At 37.1% G+C, this 25,825-nt stretch overlaps 1 protein-coding gene and 2 pseudogenes across 1 annotated transcript; all 3 read left to right on the top strand.

Annotated features, from left to right (window-relative positions):
* Positions 1-292: 292 nt before the first annotated feature.
* Positions 293-8,208, top strand: LOC137388092 (uncharacterized; annotated as a pseudogene).
* A 446-nt stretch (positions 8,209-8,654) lies between these two features.
* On the top strand, positions 8,655-12,500 carry LOC137388091 (uncharacterized; annotated as a pseudogene).
* Positions 12,501-17,548: 5,048 nt separating this feature from the next.
* On the top strand, positions 17,549-25,223 carry LOC137387685 (blue-sensitive opsin-like). The gene is made up of 3 exons (XM_068074172.1): positions 17,549-18,315; positions 22,432-22,638; positions 24,287-25,223. The coding sequence occupies exons 1-3, from the start codon at positions 17,572-17,574 to the stop codon at positions 24,344-24,346; spliced, it is 1,011 nt and encodes a 336-aa protein (XP_067930273.1). The 5' UTR covers positions 17,549-17,571; the 3' UTR covers positions 24,347-25,223.
* The last annotated feature ends 602 nt before the right edge of the window (positions 25,224-25,825 follow it).

The following is a 25,825-nucleotide window of genomic DNA, read 5'->3' as shown; positions in this document are numbered from 1 at the left end:
ATAGCCTGAGACTCATAAACCCCATCATTCAACATGCCTTTTTTTTGCCCAAACATAACTACCAATGGGCACATGTGGTAACACACCTTACTTGTGATGTTTAATGCCTGAATCTGTTAGGGTCCCCTCTATAGGCTGTGCCTCTGCTTTGTTCAACCGTGAGCCAATGCCAAAATAACTCTCATTTTTAATGCCTGCTTTATTGTCAGTATGCACTGTCTTCTCTAGCACTTTTCCACCTGCTACCACCAATACTATTACAGTGCCCACTGTCAGTACCAATACTTCCACCATGGTTGCCACCATTACCAACACTACCACCGCGACTGACCAGCCCAGAGCTTTGTGGTTGGGTAAGTAATGACTTCTTAACTTCAGCTACTGTATTTTCTGTCCTAACCTCTCCTTTGCCAATGGAGGCAGAGTTGACAAGCATCTTGTAGGAATATTCCTTCCAGGTCACCTTGACTGCACAGGGTGCCACAAACTTGGGTGTTAGTATAAGCCTAGACCTACTTATCTCAGCCTGCCTCTAATAGGGTGCAAGTCTACTCCCTGCAATCCTCCTCTAAATTCTGGCCAATTGCTGTACAGCAATCATAAATGCCTCGGCATTTTCCAATTCCGTGACTGCTGCTTCATGCCTTTCTCTCTTTTTTTCTTCAAAACTCTTCCTTATTTCTTTTTCTCCACTTTTGATCTTGGCAATTTTTCATAACTGTCTGTGTCCAACATCCTACTACTAAACACATTTGCTAAAAAGAGCATACCTACTCCGTTATGAATTCTGGTCTAGCTATTTTCTTAGCACCCTCACTCACCTAAGCATAACTTTTCCGTTATAATGTCTATAGACACTCACCTTTTGCTACCTTTTGTTGTCTTCTTTTAGCTATCAATATTTCCACTACTGTCCATGTGCTAGTTTCTGATACGCATCTCTATTACTTCACTCCCTCTTTCCAGCACTCCCTTGAATCTACCAGTCTACCTATCTCGACGTGTACAGTGTTTTGCAACATCGTCTTCTCCAATAGACTTATTTGTCAGATTTTACAATGTGACGTCATCTGAAACATAACCCAATAGTAATGCCTCTTGATGAAAACAACGGAAGTGGCTTAATACCACTAAACACCTCAACAGACTCAAACTCGCTCCCGCACAACAAATTTAAAACAGCCAATAAATTCCACCGCTTCAATCCAGATATACTCAAGAATTTTGCTCCTAATATTTTATTCACATGAACATCAGCATCTATTGATAGTCCTGGAGTTACTTTCCAAATTAACTGTCACCATTTCAGCCAGGTTCAACTCACTACCTTCAACAGTTTCAACATTTCAGCCCGAGCTAGATGGCTGTTCTGTCAGTTACCATCAACATCCCAGCACCAGTATCAAAGGCAAACTCAACATTCTTTCTATTGATTTTCACAACTGCACATCTTTCCTGGTTTAGTCATTGGCCTTCATCATATTCTGTTTAAAGCCAGTAAATTCAACGCTTCTGTCCTTACTTCTGTCGACACTATCATAACGTCTCTTAGGAAATGCATTTCTATCACTTCCACTGTACCTCTCACCATGCCTATATATTTCTCGCTTCTCATTCCAACTGTTTTCTCACAACTATGACTCTTTTTGCTTCAATACTTGTTCACATTGTCATTCCAAAACCTACTCTATTTATATCATACATGACAAAGGCTGCTTCTGCTCATAAAACCTCTCCCTACTGTTATCCGGATTGCCATACCTCTCATAGCTGTGTTCATGGCTACCTCCTAACTTGTTGTTGCTACCTCACTGTAAGCCTACCTGTTGCCAACAAAAAAAACAGTTAATGGTGAAAAAACTCAGCATCTCATGGCCACTATGAATGCCATTTTTGCAAACTCTATCTCTACTACATATTCTACTACTTGCTTCATATCTAGAGACATACCGATCTTCACTATTATCTCTATACTTCCTACAGTCCCTGAACTTACTATTTTTTCAACTCTTTGCCTCATACGTGCTAACATCATACTCATCAGCGCTATCACCATAATACTTTTTACTGTTTTTGAACTATTTCTGGACCACTATCTATCTTTTGAATTTTATCCTAGGGTACTCATTCTGGAGGTTACTCTAGGGTACTTTGCACTACTATCATGTTTGACACGTTTTTTATCTTGGTCTTCATTTTACCTCTCAGGTCACCACCAATACTGTCTGTCATCAAAAATCAGTTTGATAATTCACCATCTAAAAAGCCCTCAATGTGCCATTCAGCCTATCTCGTGTCAAACCAGCATTTTTAATCAAATCTTTAGTCACTTCTCTATCTCTCAACCAGTGAACTGCCACTATTAAAACAACCCATGTTTTTTCAACATTCTTAGCTACCGCGACATGGCTTTTCAAACTCTCAACTCGTTGCAAAAACACCCTATCACTTACAGCAATTGTCTGTCTGGCAGCAAGGAATTTATGTCCCTTTACAAACATGCTTTTTTATCTTTCAATATGCATGTATATTTGCAAACCCTTCATACCCTCTTCATATGTTGAGTTTACACTACCTACAACAAACCCTGCACTCTTAAAGACTTATCTATCAATATGTCTAATAGCTATTAGTAACAGCACTAACCTAGCTCTACCTTTCATAATAGGCAATCTACTACCATCTTCACCTTCATAACCCCTCCTTTAATTCATTCTCACTTGACTAATTTTCAGGCAATTAGCCCCAAATACCGCTCATTTTTCAGAAGGTTGCCGTAATTCAAACTACTACTACAGGAGACAGACTTGAGATAATTTATTCATTCAAAGTTCACAAGAACTAGCCAAGTCTCTTCTTTCAAATGATATTACATTCATATAGACAACTTATTACTCTTTTATGTATATCACAAAGAAGGTAACTTCAGAAAATTTCAATTTTGAAAACATTGTTATTTGCTGAAATAAAGTTAGACTTGCACCATAAAAATTGCAAAATATACAAAATTTGACTAAAATTACTTATTTATTACATAAAAAATATGGTTAGGAATATTATTTATACATATACAGTTAGTCATGAACACAGAAATCATTAAACTCTAATTTCGAACCTTTCCTCGGAGTATCATCCTTCAAACCAATAACCAAACTGAATCTTTCAAATAAACTGTCATAAACATGTTTCAAATAATAAAAATATATTCAATAACTCTGTTCTTGACTTTTCAGACTTCATAGATAGCTCTAAAAATCAATATGATCCTATCGAAGGTGAATGATTACTCTTGGCTGACTACGGCTGACTGCCTGAAAAGGGCATTTTTGTTCTAGCATAATGATTCAAATTAGCAGAATTAGAAAATAATCAAAACTTTGAAACGTTAAAAATAATGTTTTAATTTGAACTATGCAGTTTTTGCATGTCTTAGCACTTCTGAATCTGCATATTTACTTGTAGAGTTGAAAAAATTGATCGCGATTGATAAAATTTAAAGTCACGGCGATAATTTCCGGTATATGTAGACGTTGGTATCGGTTTAGTATTTTGGCTATAACTTTTGCTAAAGGTATCATTGAGGCAAGCTTGTAAGTTTTTCTGATTGGCCAGAAATTTTTCTATCGAGCTAATAAAAAAATTTTTTCTATAACTTAAAAGTAAATGCGCATGGAATGGGCAAATTTTCAAGGTGAGATATCACGCATTAGGAGCCTAGCTATGATATATTTTACGCGATAACTCGTGGATGGTTGTGAATGAGTTAAACGGCACTCTCGATACAAATTCATCTCTCTCACAACTTTTTTCCACAAGCCATCACAATGCTCATAAAACGCCAGTTTCAGATGAAAAAACTTCATCATTTGTGTCACACACAATCTATGCTACACTTCCCACTTAATTCAAGCTTAACTCTCTTCTGATATTTAATTATAACCTTCTACAACTTGAAAATTAATAAACTTAAATGTCTACCGATATTTCTCTAACCCTGACACTTCACAGCTTTAAAAATTGACAGCTTTGGCAACTCGCTTTTCTACACTTCACCTACACCATACTTGCCATCTACACTTCACTAGCTTGCCCATAAAAGGATACGATCAATTGCTACGTTTATTACATCACCAGTGCTGCCACTTTGTCATAAACGATCAAAATGAACAAAAATCTGGGCTTCATCAGCCGTGCCATGTCCTTTCCATACCAAAACCAACTAACTCATTATAAGAGACTGGTCCCAGTGTATCAAACCCGTGTCAGCCCATGTGGTTCCAATTTGTAATAGACCTTTTTATAACCATTTTATTTGTTTAAAACATTGCATTATAACAACTAATTATCGGCTTGAGTAAGTACAATAAAATCTTTACTACCATTTTGAGGCTAAATTTTGTGCTTAACACCATGTGCAAGATGTACATGGGGTTTTGAGCTTTTCTTCATTTGCATGAAATATGTGTATTCTAAATGGCAACGCTTAAAACTTTTTGCTGTACTATAAAGAACTGTGGCGTAAAAAGGCGTAAAAAGAAGCGTGTAGACAAGCTAGCAAATTCTTACTGTCAAATTTGAAAACCTGATGTTTCTATGAAACCTTTAACGACCATAATCATCTGGCTACAAATTTTAGTAGTCTTAATAGTTTTAGCCATTTATAAAGTAACCAAAACTTATACGAACATTTTATCTGAAGGTTGTTCTCAGCAAGCGTAAAACTATAAGTAATAAAGTATTTCATCTAAGATTACAGGCTATTTTACTGATATATATATATATACTAGCAAAATAGCCGGCGTTGCACGGGTATTAAAAAGCAGCTTTTAAACAGTGGCAGGTTATGTAGTTGCTTGCAGTTTGCCATTAGCCTGCTACATTGCCAATCGCTAATTTGAACAAGCCAGTGTCCGTATTACTAAACTTACTAATAATAGCCATGAGAGCAAGCTTTAGTGAAAATGCGTTGTAATGTAATGCCAAGTTGCTATGTGAGTTTTAACCTACATGTAGATAACAACTCATATCTCCCAATCAATCTAGCACATCTTATGTAGCTCACTTGATTAGCTTGTTGCCTGGTGAAAGAAAAAAAGGTTCTGAGATCAAGTTTTCTGCGATTCAGATTCATCATTCCAAAATTTTAATAGCTGTAGCTAACTTGAAATCTGTTTAACTTGTATTTTTTCCTAATGCTACAACCACTGCTATACTACTCTGCTTAAATAAATAATTCAGTTTTAAAACAGTTTTAGCAATGACTTATTGTGTGTTGTTTATCAGTCAAGTAAATTCCGTAATAATAGTAGGCAGCTGATCAACCACAAATTTGTGTATATCCATACAGAATCTATATTCAGTAGTTAACGCTCGCCCGTTTGATCACTTGGCTAATGAGTTTGACAGACCCGTTGCCTCGGACCACGATCAAGGGGGCGGGACTTGTTTACCGTTTAGACTAAGGGAAAGATCGTAGCTTTAGTAGCCGTCTGCACCCACTAAAAGCTGAACCGAAGATATTATGCTTAGCTTTGGAACGCAAATAAAGTGTTGAATCAATAGAATTTTATTATCAGAAACTATGGCAAGCTAACGTGACAGAGAGCCAAATGTTTGTTTTGTTTAATTAAGCCACTATTATAATCTTTTATTTTGTGTTTAAGCTACTATTATAATCTTTTATTTTGAGCTTTCAAATATCATTCATTCAGCAACTGTTGATATCTATTTTACTGGATTTTAAACTTCCTTGTGTTTATCTGTAATTAACATGTTATTGTAGATTTCACGATGTTACTTATTAGCCAGCGTTGATGGAAGTTTGAATATATATAAATAAACACCAGTGAAATCAAACGCTCACCACAAACACTTTGCTACACCACCCAAGTGCAATTACATAACTACAATTAGCTTGTCAGGTGTACATGTATGTACATAGCAGACCTCGTGAACTGCTACAGTGAAATCTTTGTGGTTATCTACCAGACCAAGACAGAGCCAACGATCCAGATTGAATATCGTAAACTACAGACAGAGCCAACGATCCAGATTGAATATCGTAAACTACAGACAGAGCCAATGAGCCAGATTGAATATATACTGAGCCAATGGGCCAAATGGACTATATAGGATTGCACCACCAAACTCAGTAACGGACTCCGAGACATTCAACTGTTGGATAAGTTTCACTTGATTAAAATAATTATTTAGTAAATGTCATAAACGTCATAAATTAGTATTGAGAGTGATTGTATTTTTGCTTAAATTTTAACTTGTATTTTTTCTAATGTTATTGGTGTTTAAATTAGCCTAGAATCAACGTTCTTTTCCTGATTACCTGTGTGACCTCGTTCCCTTTGCTCTATTGTGGTCTGGGCCGCCTAGCCTATCGTGATCAGACCCATTCAAAACTGGTCCGGGTACGGTTCATGAAAATAATTTGGCTTTGTGACTTGAGCAGGTATGCTCAATTTAACTAACTCAGATCGTATACAAATTTGTGGTTGATCTAATCTGTCTTTCATTACAAAGCTAAGTAATTGTCATCTGTTAAATCAATTAGGTCATATTATGGCTGGAGTTAACAACAGCTTACTTGACCTGGACGAGAGTCCTAAAAATCAATTAGCAGATCCAATTGTGCCTACAACCAGTGCTGACTCATTAAGTGAAGTAAAAATCATAGCTAAGACCAGGCCTACTCATACCTTCAAAGCTTTTACAATTGGCAAAGAAAGCCAGAAAAATGAGTTAGCATTTTCATTGTATGCTTCCATAAATAGAGAGCTAAGAGCAGTCGATGATATTTTTAAGAGCTGTCTTGAAGGTGTTGTTTAGTCAGAAACTTTCAATGCATGCGTAACTGATATCGAAGCGAAGGTTTCAGCTATTACCTCTGGTTGCGCTAAATTGTCTCAGCTATCTGGTAATGGAGTCAAAATGAAAATAAAACAATACTTTGAATTCTTCATTGGTGAAATCGGTAAGATTACACAAAGAATCCCGGAGCAACAGCAGAGTATGGCATTTGAGGAAAAAGAAACTAAAGAGCAGGAACACCTGGAAGCCAAAGAGAGGCTACTTGAAAAGCAGCGGAAACTTGAAGAATGCCTTGCAGAAATAAATATAGAAGAAGAGTTGAGACCGAAACTTAAACAGCAACAGCGACTGGGAGCAACACCCACAGTCACAACACCAATCAGTTTGAATGCGCAGCCATCACTAAGAGCGTCCTTACTAAAATCAAGGCCCTGCCAAGAGGGTATGCAGCTGTATGAAGAGCCTATAAGAACTGAAACAGTCAACCTAGAGTTGCCTCCAAAAACTCCAACAAGAAAAACGGGCATATGGAGCTGACTCGAGGCACTTTCAGTAAAAGACAAAATCAATCAGGCATCTCACGCTCACAGTGAGATATCAGAAGGCAATTCCATTTGCATTCTAGTGAACGAAATTACGCAAGAAATAAAAAGATCTAGAAAGGTTGACATCGAACCTGAAATCTTTAGTGGCAATGCACTAGAGTTCGACGACTGGGAGTGTGATTTTGATGGTTATCTTTTTTCAATGGGCAACGAAGACGGCTCTGAAAAGATCAGATACCTCAAGAAATATGTTGAAGGAACTGCTATGGAATACATAAATGGCCAATTTATGATTCGAACAGAGCTGAGCTATTGACACGCACAAGAGAAACTCACCTCTCGATTCGGGAACAAATTGGACGTGGCCCGTTCATTGAAAAACAAACTCGACACTTGGCCAAAGATCTCTGCTAATGACACGCCAGCCCTCCAGAGATATGCCGACTACCTGGAGAGCTGTAGTAACGCCATGAAATCGATCCCAGGCCTAGCGAGCTTAGACAAGGAACTCAACAACGAATGATTTGCAAGAGTGCATCCTAACTGGGCGCATCAAAAGTGGGGTGCAACGACACACTGTATACGGAAGAACAAAATACGTTACCCTAAATTTGCAAAGTTCGCTTCATTCGTTGACGACTTAGCAGAAATTCACTCACAGCCTCTAAGGCAAAATTTTGAGAAGGCACATGACAAAGGGCCAAGACCCAATAACACAAGATCTTTAGCCACAAACAGCGTTGACCTTACACCAGAGAGAAGATGCCTATTCTGCGGAGACCCTGCCACAAAGTGGCAGAATGTTTCAAGATTTGGGAAAAGCCCTACAGCCAGCATATGATGTTTATTGCTAACAACATGCTGTGCTACATCTGCATTGAGCCTGGTCACGGGGCTGCCAGATGCAGCAGTAAAGGAAAAAACAATTGTTCCAAATGCAGAAGACCAGGGCATGCCACATGTCTACATAAAACAAAAGAAGATTGGGATAAAGAGCAACAAAACGCGGACCACCAAAACTACAATTCAGGACACATGTGGCCCAGAAATGCCACGCCTTGCCAACAAACAGCTTCAGCTCACTTAAATTATCGGTAAACTCAGGGTAATGCAGCTAAAAACACCAACTCACCACAAGTGGTGCAGACACTGAACTCCAACAAAACCAGTAGCACAAAACATTGTCCTCTCATTTCTCCGGTGGAATACCAAGATCTACAGGGTGCGGATTTAATTAAGTTGTCAAATAAAAACACAAGAACGACATCCCAAAACAAGCTGTTTAATATGGGTAAACCGGTGTATGTATCCTCAGCCTCAAACCTGCTCAATGAAGTTCTGATCTATGCATTCCTCGATTCAGCGTCAGACCATTCTTATATAACCAAAGATCTCATGACACCGCTAGGACTGAGCAGTCTAGAGACAAAACCAATCGAAATCGAAACAATGACTGGCGAAGTGCAACTGGGTAGAGTATACGTGGTCGAAGACATCATCATTCAAGGTTATAACGGACGAGACGTTAAACTACCATTAGCATATGAGTGAGAAAGTATTCCGAACTCGACCGGTGAGTTTGCGAATCACACCAACATATTGGATCATCCTCACCTGCAAAAGATAGCAGACAAATTGCCACCACCGATGAACCTCCCCGTGAGCCTGTTTATCGGTATCAACTATACTTCTGCCTTCTTCCCTCTGAAAGCTATCAAAGGTGAAGACAATAAGCCCTATGCCCTTGGGTCAGAACGCGGTTGAGCCTTTTCGGTGTAGAGGAGGCCTGCCAAACTAAACACAAGGTTTGCACAACCTATCAAACTATTACCAACGAGGTCAAGAGTGATATACTGTCTCAAGACGACTACCAATTTATGAACTTGTTAAAGGCGCATACAACAACTGCGGAGGCTGGAAATTAAATAATGCCGCTTCCGTTTAAACAATGACAAATACTCCACAACATAGAGCAAGCCAAGAGTCAGCAAGAAAGTCTAAGCAAACAGTTTGAGAAACAACCTCAATTCAGGGCAGATTATCATAAGTTTATGAATGAACTGATAGAAGAAAAACTAGCGGAGCCAATGCATGAAGAAGATGCAAAACCAGGAGAACGGTGGTATCTGCCACAATTTGCAGTAAAACACCCTCAAAAACAGATGCTTAGAGTGGTTTTTGATTGTAAAGTTGCGTACAAAGGAACATCGCTAAACGATCAACTGCTTCCAGGCCCTGACCTTATGAACTCCCTCTTTGGGATACTCTGCAGGTTTAGGAGGGAGCAAGTGGTTATTAGCTGCGATATTCAAAGAATGTTATATAATTTTTGGTAGCGCCTAACGACAGAGATTATCTAAGGTTCTTGTGGTACGACAAAGAAGGCCAACCAAAAACCTACAGAATGAAGGTGCACCTATTTAGTGCCAAGTCATCGCCTGCTGTGGCCACATACGGATTACGTAAGATTGCAACAGATCATAGCAGCATTTCCAAGAGAGCAGCAGCATTTATCAATCGCGACTTTTATGTTGATGATGGCATCACTAGTGTAGCTTCAGAGACAGAAGCCATTAGCCTTATTGCAGAATCTCGAGAAATTTGTAAAAAGGGTAACATGAGACTACACAAATTTTCATCCAATAGCGTGGAGGTCCTCTCATCTCTCCCCGAATCTGAAAGATCGGTACACGACAGAGACCTACTTGCAAATTCACTTCCTGAGCAAAAAGCTCTGGGCCTACAGTGGTCGATGGAGTCCGACACATTCAAGTTCGTGAACAAGATCCGGGAAAAACCAAGCACACGAAGAGGAACCCTCTCGATCGTTGGCTAATTGTACGATCCCCTTGGTTTTATAGCTTCATACACCTTAATTGGCAAAAAATATCCTGCAAGAGATAAACAAAGTCAATATGAGCTAGGATGAGCAAATACCCAAAGAAATATCTCTTAAATGGAACAAATGGACCTCCCAACTGCCAGCATTAGAACGAATCAACATACCACGATGCTTCAAGCCAAAAGATTTCGGTAAAGTCATCAGAGCTGAATTGCATCACTTCTGTGATGCCAGTGACGTTGGAATTGGAGCATGCTTTTATATCTGCCAGGTTAACGACAGGAGTCATGTACACGTGGCATACCTTGTCGGAAAATCAAGAGTGATACCGTCAAAAGGCTTATTTACAACACCACGACTGGAACTTGTGGCCGCTGCCATGGCAACACAACTTAGCAAAACGCTTCGTGAGCAGTTATATATGAAATCTGGTCAGACTCAAAAATTGTTATAGGTTGGATATCTAACATCTCTAGACGATTCAACACGTTCGTTCAAAATTGGATCAGGATCCTAACTTCTGAAACAAAAATCAAACAATGGAATCACACACCGGGACACTGCAACCCAGCTGACATTGCACCGAGAGGAAAGCCATGTGATCAATTGGCAGATTCAGTGTGGTTTTCTGGACCAGATTTTCTGAAGACTGCAACCATTGATCAGTACACGCTAAATCAGCAACATTCTGAAGTTCTGGATCCAAAAGATCCCGAGCTGAAAAAACTAAAAGTGTCAAAAACTCAAACGTCAGGCAGCCTACTACAGTTGTCACTAGGTTTGCTAAATCCTCAACATGGACCAGACTCGTGCGCTACATTAGCACAATTAGGAACATTCAAAAAAATTGTACTAAATCGTGGTTCATAAAACCCATTTCTGTAGAAGACAGCCGCACCTCCGAAAACAAGAGCATCTGCGAAGTTCAAAAGCATCACTTCGAAGAATCTTACACCTTGATAAAGAGTGGACAGCAACTGAGCAAAAAACACACTCTGTCTAAACTAAACCCATTTGTCAATGAAACTGGAATTCTGAGAGTAGATGAAAGGCTACAGAATTCACAGAGCCTAAATTACCAAGAAAAATACCCAATAATCTTGCCACATGACACCCACATAGCATCCTTGATCATACGCCATTATCACCACAGCAAGCATCATCAAGGTAGAACATATACCCTGAGTGCCGTGACAAATGCTGGATATTGGATTATAGGTGCAACCAGACTGACAAAGTCCGTTCTGAGTAACTGCGTTGCCTGCAAAGGATTACGGGGTAAACCCATAGAGCAAATAATGTAAATCCTACCATTAGAGAGAGTCGAGCCTGCATCACCCTTCCTGAATATTGGGATAGATTGCTTCGGACCCTTTGTTGTAAAAGAAAGACGATCAGAAATAAAAAGATGGGGACTGCTCATCACATGCTTTTATTCAAGAGCCATACACATCGAGCTGTTAAATGACATGACAAGCGACTCCTTCATTAATGCCCCTCGCACATTTATCTGCCTCAGAAGAGCAGTAAACACCATATACTGCGATCAAGGGACCACCTTCCTCGGAGCGAGCAATGAATTTTTAAAAGAGCTACAGTCTCTGAACAAGAAGACGTCTGCCTTAGGAACTTTCCTCTTGGACAAACAAATAACTTTCAAGTTCACCGCACCCCAGGCAAGCCACGCTGGCGGCGTTTGGGAGCGCCAAATTCGTAGCGTGAGAGCTGTCTTAGATGGAATGCTCGTCGGAAAATACCACAATAGATTAGACACAGCAGGACTTCGAACAGCTTTCTATGAATCGATGGCCATGGTTAATAGCCAACCAATAGCAGTCAACCACATGGATGACCCAGAGGTGCGAATTCTAACACCAAACCACCTAATCACATCGAAAGCAAAGGAGGTGACCTCGTCACTAGGAAACTTTGAAAGTACAGACGTTTATAGCAGGAAAATGTGGCGAAAAGTTCAGCAGTTTGCTGAAGAGTTTTGGACATTGTGGTAAACCAGGTACATGAATAGAATCATGAAAAGGCAAAGGTGGGAGAACCCAAAACCCAATATTCAGGAAGGTGATATAGTTATGTTAATATACGAAAACACTCCTAGGAATCAGTGGCTTTACAGAATGTTTGAGGAGACAATTGCCAGCGCAGATAGCAAAATAAGAAAAGCGAAGATAAAGATGTCCAACCGAGGCAGTAACAGCAAGGGGAAGATCATCACGAAAGGCTCCACCCTAGAAAGACCCACTCAAAAGTTAGTACTGCTCCAGAGAGACAAGTGAGACGACCGTCAGCTCTATTCAACTTCCACAGCATGCAGATCCTGTAATGCTATACAATGCTATAAAATATGTTATAACCACTTTATAATAAAACTAAAACTCTTGATGAATATTGCCAAGGAAAAATTAAGGTGGGAGTGTAGCTAACTTGAAATCTGTTTAACTTGTATTTTTTCCTAATGCTACAACCACTGCTATACTACTCTGCTTAAATAAATCAGTTTTAAAATAGTTTTAGCAAAGACTTATTGTGTGTTGTTTATCAGTCAAGTAAATTCTGTTATAATAGTAGGCAGCTGATCAACTGGTGGCATGGCGGCACATAGAAACGTTCGCATCATGGCACCGCGGCATCACGGCACGGTCGTACGGTGGAATGGTGGCACGGTGGAATGGTGGCGGAGTAGCGCCATGCTGCCGTGCCACCATGGTGCCATGGCACGGTGGAATGGTAAGACAGTGGAATGGTAATATGGTGGAACAGTAAGACGGTAGAACGGTAAGGCGGCGGAACGGTAAGACGGCGGAACGGTAAGACGGCAGAATGGTAAGACGGTGGAACGGCAAGACGGTGGAATGGTAAGACGGTAGAACGATAAGACGGTGGAATGGTAAGACAGTGAAACGGTAAGACGGTGGAACGGTAAGACGGTGGAATGGTAAGGCGGTGAAACGGTAAAACGGGGGAATGGTAAAACGATGGAATGGTAAGACGGTGGAATGGTAAGATGATGGAATGGTAAGACAGTGGAACAGTAGGATAAAGGGACAAAAGTGAAATAAAAGAAGAAAGAAAAAGAGACATTTCGGAGTATATTAAAAAACTGTTTTCTATTTTTGAACTTATCATATGAAAAAACTGATTTTAAATTTATGTCATTTTTTCTGGTTTTCAGTCTCTATTAAACTTTAATATACCGCAGTCTTTTGAAATTTTAGGAGTTGTCTTTACAACTCTGTACTCTTACATCAAGGAATGGCAACTTTCTTGCCTATACCTAAAGTTTAAGTGTCAGGTTTTGTTTAAGCCACTCTGCTCTGAGAGAACTTAATTTTGAGAACAGTGCTTTCACAATCAAGTCCAGTTTTTGTATAAGCCATCAATATTAGAGTCATTGACCAAAACTCTACCTCTTTAACCATTCTATTGTCTGCTTTCACAACTTTGTCACTTTGCCTGCTTCATCCAATTGAAGCTTTAGTTTAATAATTTCATTGTGTCTAGCCCTTTGTTAGTAAGCTTTCAAGCAAAAGAGTTAGTTGAAATTGAAGCAAGTATTACACATATTTAAATTTTCAAGTTTCATATATTCTGCTAACTATACAATAGGTCATCTTGCTAAATAGGTCATCTTGCGCTCAATACAAACCAAAGCTTCACAAAAAAACCATTACCAACACATTTGCCATTAATGACATGTCATATATCAATAATGGCTATTTACCAGTCTAAAGGATTTATGCCATAGTTATATAAAAACTAAAATACTTATCTCGTCTATCATGGTAGCATGTTGATTTACCTGGTAAGTTTCAACGCTTGAATAACCACCAGCCATTAGAACAAACATGAGAGCAAGAATCAAGGGTGTTTTCACTGAAAGCATAAAGGTCAGTTTCTACTAGTAACTGGTAAGTGTTAATATTTGGGCAAAGCTATTCTATATACATAATATGTAGCAGTAAATGTAGTTTGTTTAATAGTTTATCTATTGGAAAAAAATCTTTATGTACAGCCAGTCAATAGATTATTCTTCATTTTATTGACTTGTTCCAATGCTTTGGAAAATTGAGTGGTTGAGTCACCGTAGCCTTATAAAAACTTCGTCGGCAACTTTTCAGCTAATCAATTTGTGTATTTTCAAAATCTTTGTAAAAAAAAGTCCTATAAAAAAGATGCTACCATGAAATTTAATAACTCGTTAGCTTCATGGATTTAGAAAGTAAGAACAATTTATTTCATCTGACCACAGTAATTAGGAATCATGATCATCTGTTTACTTTATAGCCTAATGCATTGGATGCAAAGTAGTCAAATTTGAAGCCACCTCATACACATAGCTCATTACGCATACATTATATAATCTCATGGCGTCTCGTTACGCTTAGATAAATCCTGTTAAGTCAGAGCGGTGTTTGCTGTCACAGTACTTTTGCGTTGCTCATAGGACAGCATACTTGCAAGTAGTATTATGTTCTTTGGCTGATCTGAGGTAGCAACTTACTTTTTATGCAAATTTATTGATGAGTTTGAGGAGCTCAGGGCTAAAATTGGCATCACCTGTAAGAGCTAACACGCTGGTAATAGACAACTTACGCCTTTACATATAGCTTTTATTGCCAGCCTTAAGGTAGGGCCAAACGAGACAAAATTCTCACGAAATCGACGAAATTTGGACGAAACGATTAGTACGAATTGACATTTGGACGAATTCGTCCATCGTTGGTTGCGCACGATGAACGAATCCTGAATTGGACGAAACGTCAGAAATTCCTACGAATCGTTGTTTGATTGGTCGGTTGAAAAGGTTAGTTGAATGTTGAAGGTCGTTTTCTTTTGCGCATGTTTGGTCAGATCTAAAAAAGATAACGATTTGTGAGTTTCTAGCCCGCAGTTCCTAACTCGGTTTGAAAACTGTGTAACCATGTTGGCGATTATATGTAATCAGTAGTACCATGGACGTAATGGATTTATTTAATAGAAATATAACTGTTTTGTAGCTAGACTAATATTTGCTGAAAAGTCAGGTTCCAATATGTATTTAATAGAAATATAACTGTTTTGTAGCTAGGCTAATAATTGCTGAAAAGTCAGGTTCAAATTTGTACTGTAATTAGAAGAAAAAGTAAAACGGTTTTGTGGGCAAGCCAAAACCTGCTGTAGTCATACAAAATAACCGTTTTGCAATGTAGTACATACGTAATAGTTCGTAATAATATTATCAATGTACAAGCTCTATTCAAAAGTATACTAAAAACCATTTACAACAACAACCTACTACAACTACTCAGTGCAACTAGCATTAGCAGTTTTGTAGTTGCGTAGAAACGACCTTATTAACGCGCAGTTATATTGTAGGTGCCGAAATTAATTTACGTGTACATTCCGCAACCGATTTAGGAATTGCGGCTAGAAACTCACAAATCGTTATCTTTTTTAGATCTGACCCGCATGTTTGTACTGAAGCAAATGATTGAAACGGAATCGGCTTCAATTTATCACCGCGTTATGATTGGCTAGTTGAAAGTTAGTTTCATACGAATCCGTGGTGGGGAAACTCCGTGTGGCAGGTCAGAAATTTCGTACGAATGGAATTTCCCAGATTAGTTGAAATTACACGATACGTGTGGCCCAGCCTTTAGTGGCCTGTTACCTTTGACTATGCTGCAACAGCTATTCCTACAAAAATGAAAAGTAAGTGTTTGATAAGTTACAGTTTCAATACTAATACCAACATTCATCTTCACCGTGATATGAAGAGCTTCTGCTGCAATGTTTGTTTTTTGCGATTTTTATCTTGCATCATACTTGGTTTTTACCTTTCACACATTTACCTGTATGAACAACTGGTTTCATTTAATTATCTGGTAGAACTATAATCAAATCTTTTATTGTCTTTGTATAAGTGCAAACTAGTGGGCATTATAACAATGACAATCTAGTTTAGTTATGTGCTCATACACTCCTTTTCTGCAAAGAACTTTACTTACAAATGTGTCTACCAGACAAGTTGAAGATATAAACTACCAGCTCCTAACACAACTCAGTTGTTCATATAATAAAGCATATGAAGAAGGTTCCATAAATAGTGAGCTTGTTTCTATAGGACTCATCATGTAGCTTGTTATCATGATGATCCACATGCTTTCGTGTAGCCTTCTAATCAGCGCACTGCTTGATTGATATACAAATAAAGTTGAAACATAATGGTTATATGAAAAGCTAGCATCAATATCTTTAATTTCAAAGCACTGTTTATTATATCTTGTTTTCAAAGGTTCACTGATCATGCTAATAAGACAACAGTTATACGATGTAACAAAAACAATATAAGAAAAGGCTACTAGTTTACTGTCTCTATTCTCTTTGAGTAATTTGCAAATATTACATAACGTAGTAGTTGCAAAGTTGACCAATTCGGCAATATTCGTTATAGGACAAATAGCTTTATTTTAACTGGTAACAGCGTCTTTTAAAATCATAACCGATTTAATAATGAACAGTAAACACCAAATACTGTGATCTTAAATACACTCCTAACTGTTTGCTCAATTTACTAATAAATCATTTTTTTACAGACAAGTATTGCTACCGTATCATTTTTTGCTCAAGGCTGTCGTGAAAATTTTGGACAAAACAATATTTTTTGTGTTCGTCTAATGTCATAAATGGTTTGCATATGCAACATTAAACCTTTTTTCTACTGCTTGCCATTGTCATTCAACATGTGAATTGTTATTGTAATATTTTTAAAATCAGCAAATTTTATTACTATTGGAACTATTTCATTTTTGTAAATAAAAGATGCAGAATATCAGATTTGTAGTAGCACTTAAACTATTATGTAGCTCATTTTTATGATTGTTTTGTTATTTACCATGTAGAGTATAAAATATTTTTTAGTCAGAAGTGATACTTCATAATTAGAAGTACTTGAACACACTGTCATTTAAAGAGTAGCATAAAAAAGTAGAAATTAGTTATAACATAAACGAAAGTATGAAATTTTTATCGCAGCACAAAGTTTGTTAAACGTTTATGTCGCATTTTGCTTAGGAGGTCTTAGCAAAAAAGGCGAGTATCGGTGGTGGGTTGCGTTTGATTACAGCTCTATTGTTTTTAGCAAATGGCTTCTAAGAAGGGTCACTGTCATATTTTATAGGGATTTATAACTTGTCTGAGTTTCTAATCCTACCCTGTTTATCTTACTAAAGCGTTGACTGGTTGGAATGCTCGTTAAAATCGTCATTATTGATTTTTTCTATATTAATGTCACACAGCTCTCGACTCTCACATAAACATGTAGATATAAGATTGATATGGCATTTTGACTATAGAACTCTTACTGGAATGTATCCTTCTTCCTCAACAGGCAAAGCTTATCTACATGGGATGTTGGAAGGGGAGAATGGAACTTCAGTTTCTTACGCAGAAAGCTGGCGGCTGTTTTTCAACATATCTGCTAATGTGACAATCACCTTCTCAATGCAGATCCTGTTCGGATTTCTAGGTGTTGTGCTAAACTTGATGGCTATTTCGGTTGTGGCAAAGGGAAAAAAGTTTAAAAGATTAAAAATTCAGTTGGTCAATTTAGCCATTGCCGAGCTCTTGTCTTCTCTCACTGTACCAGGATCTAGCGCCATACTGGAGTTTGCTAACATTCCATACTTAGACAGCGTCTCACTCTGCAAAGTTCATCAGTTCATTGGCTACACTGTTTATCAGGTTAGCTTTTTGTGTCAGGCAGTCATCGCTGCAGAGAAATTTGTCGCCGTTTATTTTCCTTTGCGTATGATCCGATACGAAAAGCGACATATAATCGTAGTCACAATTTTTACTTGGTTGTTGGGAGCCATAGCTAATATTGACACTCTGTTTGTAAGTGGAATTTATGACAAGCAGACAAGGTTAATATGTTACGCGAATTTTGAAGAAACGGACAACAAGGTATTAGAGATGATACTGCTAGTGAGTAGATATGTAATTCCGACAACGATAACAGTGTTTTCATATCTCGCTATACTCGGGAGATTAGTCACTTCTAGACACTGTGGAAATGATAAAGTTGCTGCTTCAAGACCTGTACCCCATAAGGTCAGTCATAATATATTTATCAGATTCAGCTTTTTCAAATTCTCCATCGTCGCTAGCGTTCTTTTTTCTCAAACTAGTGTTTTTGCACATTCACACAAGAAAAGGTTGTGAAGGCAAAGTCAATTGCTCACTATTTAATGAAGCAGCACTTGCAAGCGCTTTTCAATGTAGAACTTGAGAAGTTATGAATGTCTTAACATGATACCATAAAGTTTTTGTTACTCATTTGAAAGGCTGAGATATACACTAGTTTTTGCAGTTATTTGGTACTACGAATGTCGTAGCAGTTTATGTTGTTTATAGCTAGTAGTAAGTCACTAAGGTTTAAAGAGCTTGATTTTATTTGAGCCCATATTTATGGACTAAAAATAGGAATGATTTTGTACAAAGGTACTAGTTGAAAACAAGCTTATTAAACAAGCAAATATTAATACATAGTTTGTGGAATTTAGATTTTGCAACTAAAACACAGAGAATTCTTTACAATCGCTTGTTTTTCAGATAGGTAGAAAATCAAAGTGCCTGAAACAGATTTCAGCAACTATCCAAATTTTTGCCTTTTTATTTATAAGTTGTGACAAGATAATTGCTACATTTATGGTGATCAGCTTGACTGCTTCATCAGCACCTGATATGGCTACATGCAAGAACATATCTAAATCACATATCTACATGCAATCACACATCTAAATCAACTACACACATTTGATAAAATACATGTAAGTTATTTATGCTTGATGTTGTTTTGTTCCCTTTAATTTGATGCATAAAACCCAAATAAGTATCTTATCATGTTTTCAGTTTTCTATAATCTGCATTTTTAGACAGTTTTGAGCAACACAGACTTCTGTTGTTTTCACCTTGCTAACTGCAAAAGGTTTCTGAGCACGGAAAGACAAGCTTATAAAACCTATAAAATTAACTCATTAGTCACTGGGTAAGCAAAGCTTACACGAGTTACACGACTACTTGCAAGCATTCTCTACTCTCATCATCAGATGAACTTACAGTTGAGGTTGGTTAGAGTTCAGAGAATTTTTATAGGTTTCCACTTGAGTTAATCCGCAAGTTTCATAATACATTTATTAAACCAATATCCAATCCTTCACGGCATTGATGCTTGACCCACCTGCTTAGTCTGTTTGAGAGCAGCTGAACATTTGTAGAACTATGTTTCATTGAGAGGACCATCATCATAATAGGTGCCAAAGAAGCATTTGTAACTTGCAACAACCAGCGCAACTCAAGTATTTTAGTAAAGTTCTGTTTGCTGCAAGAACAGAGAGCGTTGCAGTTGCAAAATATTTCTATAAGCAAATGGAAGTTGAAGATCAATAAGACTGTTTAGTAACTTTGTAATTTTCAATATGGTCTACTGTTGGTCTAAAGAATAGCCATGAGTTGACTAAGGAGGCATTAGCCTTGCTTTTAATTACACTTTTTCTAACTTTTCTGCAGGATTATAATTAAATCTTTAACTAGTTTTATGATTTTTCTATAGACAAAGAGATGAACACATGCTTGGTTGTGCTTTCATCAACCAAGTGTCTTTCTCTCAGTAGCTGCGCCGATTTCTGCGGCAATAAATATGTCAAAGAAAAAGAGTGCAAGGGTGGGAGGGTGGGAGAGAAAAAGAGGGAAAGAGGGAGGGAGGGAGAGAGGGAGAGAGGGAGAGAGGGAGAGAGGGAGAGAGGGAGAGAGGGAGAGAGGGAGAGAGGGAGAGAGGGAGAGAGGGAGAGAGGGAGAGAGGGAGAGAAGGAGAGAGGGAGAGAGGGAGGGAGTGAGTGAGTGAGTGAGTGAATGAGTGAGTGAGTGAGTGAGTGAGTGAGTGAGTGAGTGAGTGAGTGAGTGAGTGAGTGAGTGAGTGAGTGAGTGAGTGAGTGAGTGAGTGAGTGAGTGAGTGAGTGAGTGAGTGAGTGAGTGAGAGAGACAGAGAGAGAGGGAGAGATCACTAGTGTAAGGGCTGTGGCCAGAGAGATCAGTGGTATAAATTGCTTGCAGACTAAAGATTGATTCCTGAAGGGTTACAAGTCGTGTCATGAAAGCTACCTTAATTTAGTTTGCTTAAAAACTTATGCTATCTACTTAGCCAATGTAACCATTTTTAGTCATTTAGCAAATACGCTTGCCTAAGAAGAACGTCCAAGTGTACATGAATATGCAAAACCTCGAACCAGCTCTTTATTGATTACAAGATTTATGAGCTCATTGCTTCATTACAATTGTTGACTTGAAAGAAACTTTATATTTTGCGTGAATGTTTTAAAACATATGCATGATAATTGAACTTTAGATTTCAGACTCGATAAAACACGCATTACTTTGTGTAATTATTTGCTTGCAATGAATTGCCAAAGACAAAAAAGATCTGAGCTAGATATTCCTTAAAGTTGCTGCCATATTAATTTCTTTAGCACAATAAGACAACATTATACATCATATTCAATTTATAACTAACCACAAATCTAGCAGTAAAACCCTTTTATACTTTTAAATATAAAAGAATTTTAGCTTTTGTTCCTTTTTTGCACATACATAACTTGCTTTTAGAGATGCAATATTTGGTAAAGCCACATTTTTGGGAAACTTTTTAGGAATGATGGATCAACTTTGTAAAGATTATACCATTGTTAGTTATTTTCAATGCGCAACATTTTGCCTTGAATGATTTAGATAACTTAGTAGCTCAGTATTTCAGCTATTTTGTGTGCTTTCAGATGTTTGCTCATACTTTACAAACTAAGTTATGCATTACACAGCGTTGAACAAAATGTCTTATGCTAGTAAACGATAAGTGATTAGCCTTACAAGTATCTATCTAATCAGAGTTATTTTGTATCTGTCACTTGTCACATGTGACAGGCAAGGTAACTACTGCATCAAAACTGTAAACAATCCAATAAAACATTTTTAGCATACACCAACTATGTTTTCATAAGGAAAGCTTGTTGTTATTATAACTTAAAAAATCAAAATATTTGCATGAAATGCTTTTAAAGGTGTATCAGCATGTATATGTCTACCTACATTAGCAGACTTTACCCAACTAGGTTATCATGTACAATAATGGACTTATAAATGACAAAAATCACTTTTTGGCCTAAAATTAAGAGAATTAGGCCATAAGATGTCGGATGCCTTAAGTGAACTGAAACCTTGTACTATGGGTACGTTTAGAAATATGAAAAGAATCATCGATATCTTCCTCAACCAACTGTTGCTGAGTTTACTATACCCCACTGCAAGCTGTGGCACATTGTGTGTCTTCCATTCTTTAGGTTTTTGAAAATTGCAAACTGAAGAAATAACAAAACCTCTCATATATGCTTTAAAAAGGTAGCCTGAGGTACTTGGCTAATTTATTTTTGGTAAATGAATTGCGACTAATGCAATGCGCTGGGCAGAAGACTTTGCTAAAATAATTTATTAAACAAAAAATATACAACAAATACTAGTTGAAGCACAAGGCCAGTTTTAGAAGCAAAATCTCAGCAGTTTTGCATTACACCTTTATTTGCAAAAAAATTCATAATTTCATTAAAAACCTTTATATGAAATTTGTTTCCAGAGTTTCTAGTGAGTTCCTGCTTCTGAAAAATGACTTGTAATAGTAACTTTTGCACTGAAGAAGTGTGATGAAGTTAAGTGGACATTGAGGAAAACACCAACTGACAGTTGACATTGCAATCAGAGTTTATGAAAGTAAATTTCAGGTTGTATGAGTTTTAAATAAGGAAATTATTTATTGTCTTGATTTATAGCAAACTGCCATTTTAGTTTTATGCCAACCCATTTTACTGCATCGATATTACATCTCGCTTATGCACTTTCCCGTTTAATGCAAACAGTTTTTCTATCAACAAAAGTATATGGCAGTGCCACATGTTTATTACACATTCAAACCATTTGCAAGATATACTGTTGAGTTACCTATGTTGATGGGTTTGTGTGGCTACTCGTTTTCATGTTTTGCTCTGCGCAGTGCACAATGTCTTGCGCTATTCTACTTACGTGGTTTGATCTTATTACTTTCTCTGCTGACTCGCAACACAAGGTATGAATACTAAGTATGTCAAAATGTTTGCAGCTATCCTAGGTATTGTTTAATGTTTGCAGGTGCTCTTCATGCTGGCAGTAAATGGTCTGGTGGCAGTAGTCATGTTGTTACCACACTTTATCTACGATCTCATTTTTCTAACCCAAACAAGAGCGCATTACATTACGAGTGAGTGGAGTTGTGCCCAGACGATTCTCTATGAGCTTTTTCATGTCAACTGCTTCATCGGTCCTGTCATATATACTATTTTTAACAGAGATTTCAGGGTAAGATTAAAAATTTATTTTTAATAATTTAAGCAGATGTACTGTGTTTGTAGGAGTAGAAAAGATTATATTCTGGATGCAGCAAATCTATGTAAATCTCAAAGTCTGTGTATATGTAATTCAGTTTGTCCAGCTGTAGCTATTATAATATTGGAATTAAAAGCTCGCGTTTTGCTAGATTTGAACTCACGAAGATCACAACAGCAAGTTTCAACCAAACATTTAGCCACCAAGCTACACCGTTCTTTTGATTTTAACGCTCTTATCACACCGTATACCCTTTACTCAGTTGCACATGCCAAATGACGTATTAATTGAAATTCTATGAACTCTATTAACTCTATGAAACACAATGTTCTTTCGTGTTTTTATGAACTTCTATTTTTGTAAGGTTTTTCGTAAGGTTCAGTTGCTAAATCGGTAAAAGCTAATACTTTTCACGTGGACAATTGTATTATCTCAAGTAGGAATAGCCTCTACATTTTCTCGCCGTTCAGTCAGACAAAGACAGTTCAATATTTCATTTTATTCATTTTTAAATTTGCAACAATATCGGGAGGTTCCATTATCATTGTATTCTAAGTTTTGATGGATAGCTTCTGTTGGAAAAGTAACCTTTTTTATACGCACGCACTTCAAAGCACAAATTGTTATTATTAGTTCACCATATTTAGGATTTTCATTTTGTTTTCTCAGCTCGCATTAATTGTATCAGTATCAAATCATATTTTATTGTAATTATAGCAAAACAGACTTAATTTAGCTATGACTTGCTACTTATTTCACATTTATATTTGAACATTTTTATAGTTGTTTTATTTTATTTTTTAGTTGATTTAGCCTGCACAGATATTTGCTTCATGATATGAAGTTTGAAAGTTACAGTTGTTTGACAAAGTTTGAAAACCTTCAGTTTTTTCATTTTTTCTCAATTATTTAAACTGCACAAAACATTTTTTTCATGATATGAAGTTGGAAAGTTAGAATGGTAACTGTTGTTATATGGTAAATAAAAATACTCTGTCTGTGCAGACTTTCATTACCCAGACAACGCTAGACATTCACCTAGACGTTTCAATGAAAGAGCCACTTTAAAATCAATCTCACTTGATAAGAATGTTTGAATTTACATTTCTTAAAAAAGAGTTATTGGACAAGGAAAAGCAATAAACTTAATTCTTTTAATTTGATTTATTTGCTTTACAATTTTTTTTAAAAAAGATTTATTGAAAAGGCCCTGAAATTATTGATGAGTGCAATTTCTGTCAAATATAATGTATTTAGTAACATATTGCTAAGGAATATGCACAGTTAAGGCTGGTTATTTGACACTTTCGAACAAGTGTGGAGAAAAGCATTATGTGCAGCCATTGGAATTTATTTGTTGATCAGTTGAGTTCTGTGTTGCTAATTAAATTGTAAATATCAACCTTGTAGATAATATCAAAAAAGATTTGTTGCACATCTAGTTTAGCTGTAAAGAAGATTTTTGGCTTTTGTAGTGTCAAAACAACCAGAAACATTTAATGAGTAGTTTGTGTCTTCAGCCAGGGCCTGAGGCTATTTTTATCAAGGTTTGTTATTTTCAGCTCTTTTTGAGATGTCAACAACTTGTTTCTAATCATTTAGAAATTTTTGTTTGTTTCAGGAAGAGCTGTTAAACCAGATAGTGTCAGCAGCTAAAAAGATCCGAACCCTGTGGCGGTGAAACAATGAAGGGTTGAAAGATTAGGTGTTTTGCTACTTCTTAGCGATTCAACTTTTCGAAAAAGAGGTTCAGCAAGGGCAACTCGACGGCTTGAAATTTTCGAGTGCAGTGAATGATCATTGAGCCTAACTGTTCCTGCAAACATGGAATTATTCTTTAACGACCACTCAGAACAATAAGCAATCAACACAGTACCTTAATTGCTTTATTGTTTGAGGAAAGGCGAGACTAGAGTCGAATAACAACATTTTAGTATTTAACCAACAGCAAGAGTTCGGTTATTATAACAAAAACCATTTATTGATAAACATCTCAGGCCATCTTCTTCTATGATGTAGCATAAAGACATGGCACTGAGGTCTCCATAACTGGGCTCTTGTAAGTCAATGCGTACCCCGATCATCTCAAAACTCTCGCGAAGCATCCACCATGTATGCATGTCTTCTTAGCATAGACTATTCAAAGCATGGTTAGTCTAACCCAGGGGCTCAATGACTGTGACCTTTAAAATATAGCATTCAGTTTTATCGCCACTTTTGGCTAGTTTATTGAAATATTTTACATCCATATACCTAAACTCATCACTGGCATGGCTACCATTGAGGTTGAGCTCAAGATGTCTGATTCAGATTAATCATCTCTTCTGTGTCAGTGATATTACTTTTTGATATTATCTTGTGATTTATAAAATTTTGTAATATTTTTTTGATAATGTTAACGCTCAGTGAATCACTGTTAAGATATGAAATGGAATGCTTCTAGTTTGTAGTTTCATTCGTAAGAGACTAATTCTAGAAAGTAAATTCTGTTGTACCATTTTCCTTCGTATCAGTTGTGTTATATCTGTGACGTTCATAATGAATAGCAATTTATCACAGCTTGATGGATTGCTTGTTTGTATTATAGTAAGAGACTTATAGAGGTTGTCTTCAGTCACGTCCACAATTTTTCTTGCTTTAGTGCTAACTGCCTGTGATAAATCGCACAGATATACACATAAAAAAACAATAATATATAACTCACACTTTTTTCCTGTTGTGCTATTTTAAAACAACAATTTCAGAGTACCCAACCATTTAGTGACTAGAGGTTTCATTCTTGTTATGTCTTTTCAAGTACCGCTCATTGAGCAAGGATTGTGAAATGCAGCCAACAAATATACATGTAGGTGCCTACTGAATTCATCATAAGTTTGAATTCTACATCTACATATCATGGCAATTTATATGAGAGAGAAATCTATTTCTGTTTGGATAGTAAAATGGGATTCACCTTGAATTCAAAATTCTAACCAGCAATATAATTCATGCTAATGGAATGTTTCCATAGTTTTCGATAACTACCTTGAAGAAAATAGCAAACTTGGACTCTCTAGCTGATCAGATATTATTTGTCGCTGGCAAAGGTCTTTGGTCTAGTCAATGACTACAAAAATCTCTGATTTCAAACAAGTTGAGTAGCTATTATAAAGCTAATTAT

Source organism: Watersipora subatra, chromosome 2 (genome assembly GCF_963576615.1).
Source record: "Watersipora subatra chromosome 2, tzWatSuba1.1, whole genome shotgun sequence".
NCBI lineage: Eukaryota > Metazoa > Bryozoa > Gymnolaemata > Cheilostomatida > Watersiporidae > Watersipora > Watersipora subatra.
Note: the sequence above shows the minus strand (reverse complement) of the source record. Positions and strands in the feature narration are given on the sequence as shown.

What these genes read in the sequence shown, in the direction of transcription:
- LOC137387685 (XM_068074172.1), top strand. Translation starts at nt 17,572, where the DNA reads ATGTATCCTTCTTCCTCAACAGGCAAAGCTTATCTACATGGGATGTTG. An exon ending in CAAGACCTGTACCCCATAAG is followed by an intron (nt 18,316 to 22,431) that starts GTCAGTCATAAT and finishes TAATGTTTGCAG; the next exon opens with GTGCTCTTCATGCTGGCAGT. An exon ending in TTTTTAACAGAGATTTCAGG is followed by an intron (nt 22,639 to 24,286) that starts GTAAGATTAAAA and finishes TGTTTGTTTCAG; the next exon opens with GAAGAGCTGTTAAACCAGAT.